The 3,529-nt window shown below is 46.1% G+C and overlaps 1 protein-coding gene across 1 annotated transcript; it reads right to left on the bottom strand.

Annotated features, from left to right (window-relative positions):
- Nucleotides 1-404: 404 nt before the first annotated feature.
- On the bottom strand, nucleotides 405-3,094 carry LOC124700500 (26S proteasome regulatory subunit 7A-like). Its single transcript, XM_047232623.1, has 7 exons — nucleotides 2,931-3,094; nucleotides 2,688-2,769; nucleotides 2,371-2,462; nucleotides 2,173-2,250; nucleotides 2,021-2,082; nucleotides 665-1,386; nucleotides 405-562 (listed from the first exon to the last, which is right to left on the bottom strand). Exons 1-7 carry the CDS (start codon nucleotides 3,000-3,002, stop codon nucleotides 405-407), a joined length of 1,266 nt encoding a protein of 421 aa, XP_047088579.1. The 5' UTR covers nucleotides 3,003-3,094.
- Between the last annotated feature and the right edge of the window lie 435 nt (nucleotides 3,095-3,529).

Below are 3,529 nucleotides of genomic sequence, written 5' to 3'. Positions count from 1 at the left end.
TTAGTACCTTCTACAATTAATATGTTCGCCCTAGAGTTGTCGAAAAAAGACCTCTTCGTATTATTAGCTGGCGCGCAACAAGAAAGCCTATAAATTGAAGATACATTGTGCCGCCGAACACAACCTTAGAAGATGTCTAGCTTACTTTCGTTTCCACTTCTGTCCAATCATCCATCAGCCTCTAGGGCTGGGAGGCATCGAGGAATGCAGAAGATGCTGCACTGCCCGATAATGAGCAAACAAAGATGTAAAAGCAGATCTGAAATTTGTGGACACTAGCAAGCATGTACGCCATAGAGACGGTTATTCAGTGAGAACAAGGTCATCAAGGGCTACCAGCAATCGACGCAGATTTGTGGGATGAAGCTAACAAGCAACAATCTGTTACACCGGCCAGGCCGCCCCTAGTTGTAGACCATGTACTTGGGCGTGGCACTGAACTTTTTGTATCCCTTGACGACCTTGTCCACAGCGTCCAGGAAGTCCTTCTCCGTGACCGTCTTCCTACGCGCACGGATGGCGTACATGCCTGCTTCCGTGCACACACTTCTGATATCAGCACCTACAACACGGAAGCAAAAGTAAACTGACCGGGATGACACAGACAAACATGGAAGCTAGCCAGATCATCTGAACTCCGTCGTGCAGAGTAGCAGACACTTACCGGTGGAGTTGGGGCAAAGGCGAGCCAGCAGCTCAAACCGGATGTCCCGCTCACAGTTCATGGTCCGGGTATGGATATTGAAGATCTGAGTGCGTCCCTCAAGATCCGGCAATCCAAACTCAACCTTCCTGTCCAGCCGCCCAGGACGAAGCAGCGCAGGGTCCAAGGTGTCAGGCCTGTTGGTCGCCATTAGCACCTTGATGTTGCCTCGAGCATCAAAACCGTCAAGCTGGTTCACGATCTCGAGCATGGTGCGTTGGACCTCGTTGTCGCCCCCAGCACCATCGTCGAAGCGAGCGCCACCGATGGCATCAACCTCATCAAAGAAGATGATGCATGCCTTCTTTGACCTCGCCATCTCGAAGAGCTCCCGGACCATCCGTGCCCCTTCACCAACATACTTTTGGACCAGCTCGCTTCCTATCACGCGGATAAAGCAAGCGTCCGTTCGGTTGGCTACTGCCCTGGCGAGAAGGGTCTTCCCAGTTCCGGGAGGGCCATAGCACAGGACTCCCTTAGGAGGGTCGATGCCGAGCTTCACAAACTTTTCAGGGTGCAACATAGGAAGCTCAACAACCTCACGCATTTTCTCAATCTGCGCCTTGCATCCACCAACATCGTTGTATGTGACATCCGGCTTTTCTTCGACGGTCATCATAGTGACACTTGGGTCGATCTTGGGTGGCAGAGGAATTTGAATCTGGTACTTGTTACGGTCAACTCTGCATAGCACACAGGATGAGAATCAGCCCAGAATAGTAGATGGTATGGCTTTTCAATTGATCCAAGAATACATTGCAAACAACTTATGTGTAAAGCACTGAGATCCTGTAAACCTAGAATTGTTTTCATTTCCCGGAACACAATAATTTGTATGTGGGGTATAAGAATGTCCGGCTAAGTTAAGGTGAAACATAACTGATCTGAGGACTGATACTTTGCTAAGCAATCCTCCCTTAGACCACCACAAAATCCCATAAACTCAGTTATTATGCTTTACATAAATTATAACACACGCGGACACTGTACACAACATATGCTAATATTTTCTCAAGCTGTAAAACGTATATTACATGCTGATCACACAGAAAAGAGGCCAACAACTGTTTGCACAAAATTCTAGTGCTTAACCATGCTAACTAACAAAAAGGTAAGTTAAGAATAATCTTAAATACTTCCCACGAAATAGTACTAACTATTATCAAACTTTGCTCTATAGTTTAGTTAAAGATCGGATTAATTGCGCCTAGGAATATAATAAGTCGAGTGAAAGTTGCTTCGTGTAAACAACAAAACATATCATAATATTTCCACTGCTGCAAGAAAAAATATAGGGTATACAAACAAGAAACTTACCCAACTCGCATTCCTTCCTCAATATCAGTTGGTGAAACCTTGTCCCCTAGCCCGACAACAAACTGCAGAATCCAAAAGAGAACATCACAATGACATCAGAGTTGAACTACCTGGATGCATGATTGGCTTGCTGTAACATTATATTAACGTACCTTTGCAATTTGTTTGACATTTATGACATATTTTGCGTCGTCAGTATTAGGATTTATGATCTTCGTGCATCTTGCAACCTTCATAACAGAAAAGAAAACGCTGCTATGAGGAAGACCATGGGAAATAACCAATTTTATGCATTTGAGATTGACTGCCTGAAGCTAAAAAAAGGATTTGTGAAATTCATGCTAATTCACCTGCAATGGCTGCTCTTCCTGCATCACCTTTTTATCTGATACAAGATCCCATTCGCTTGGTTGAGCCAATCCAGTATCCGACTCCTTTATCCCTGCAATTCAACGAAACTTGCAGTTGAGATGAGATTGACGCAACAAGGCGCAATGAAATATGTAACTGCACACACCGACTAGAAATCTCATTAACTAGTGACAAATTGGACATTACGTTTCAGCGTGGAATTAAGTTGAGTATCTTCCTCCCAAGAAAATAATAACTAGTACACCTAACCCTAAATCCACGATAAGTTAAAAGGAGTATTTCAATCAGCACGTACCACAAAGGTCATTGATCGTCTTGGCCTTCTCTTTTATCCCCTTCTCGACCTTCTTGATGCTTGCCGAGTACGGGCCTAACCCCTGATAGACCAAAAATCATCCAAAATCAGAAGTTTCAGTCACGAAATTCATCAACCAAAAATCTAAAGCCACAGGACGAAATCCTCGCGTCTGAACAAGTTCAGATGGCCAAGACTTCTAGACTACGAATAAATAGATAGATTAATCCTGCAGGCACTCACGTAGGTCTTGAGGAGAGCGATGTCGTCCTCGTCGAGTGGCCGGGGGTTCTTCTCGTCGGGCTCGGGAGACATGGCTGCGCTCCCTACTTCAACCTCGAGCGGCTGCTGACGGTTTGTTGGAAGTTGGAACTCGGCCCTTCGAAATCTGCTCGGTTTGGCTGGACGACGGAACGAAGTCGCTCAAGGTTGCCGGACAAAGGAAAACTCGCTCTCGATTCTGGTGATTACAGACCATGGACTGCTCTGCTTATAAAGTGCTGCAGATATCAGACTCACGTGCGACTCGGAAAGGAAAAACCAAACATGCCAGTATCCGACTATGATTCAGCTAGCAACTAACTTATCTAGTGGGACACCTACCAAATTTTGCCAAGGAAATAAAGGATACGCTGCATGGTGTGTCCCCTGTTTGGAAAAGGACGGCTCTATCGGCTGTACGACACGGCAGGAGGTGCTGCGTGACGTGGCAATAGCGTCCCACACTACACTACCAGACACGGGGTATATATTCACAACGTGGGTCCACCAAGAGCAGAAGTTTCTCCTAGGGCGATAGGGGAGGCGATCGCGTGTAGCTAGGCTCCCGATCCGCGGTGTCT

Source organism: Lolium rigidum, chromosome 3, assembly GCF_022539505.1.
Source record: "Lolium rigidum isolate FL_2022 chromosome 3, APGP_CSIRO_Lrig_0.1, whole genome shotgun sequence".
NCBI lineage: Eukaryota > Viridiplantae > Streptophyta > Magnoliopsida > Poales > Poaceae > Lolium > Lolium rigidum.
The sequence above is the reverse complement of the archived record's forward strand: the minus strand, read 5'-3'. Positions and strand labels throughout refer to the sequence as shown.

What these genes read in the sequence shown, in the direction of transcription:
- LOC124700500 (XM_047232623.1), bottom strand. Translation starts at nt 3,002, where the DNA reads ATGTCTCCCGAGCCCGACGAGAAGAACCCCCGGCCACTCGACGAGGAC. An exon ending in ATGTCAAACAAATTGCAAAG is followed by an intron (nt 2,083 to 2,172) that starts GTACGTTAATAT and finishes TGGATTCTGCAG; the next exon opens with TTTGTTGTCGGGCTAGGGGA. An exon ending in CCTTTGCCCCAACTCCACCG is followed by an intron (nt 563 to 664) that starts GTAAGTGTCTGC and finishes TCCGTGTTGTAG; the next exon opens with GTGCTGATATCAGAAGTGTG.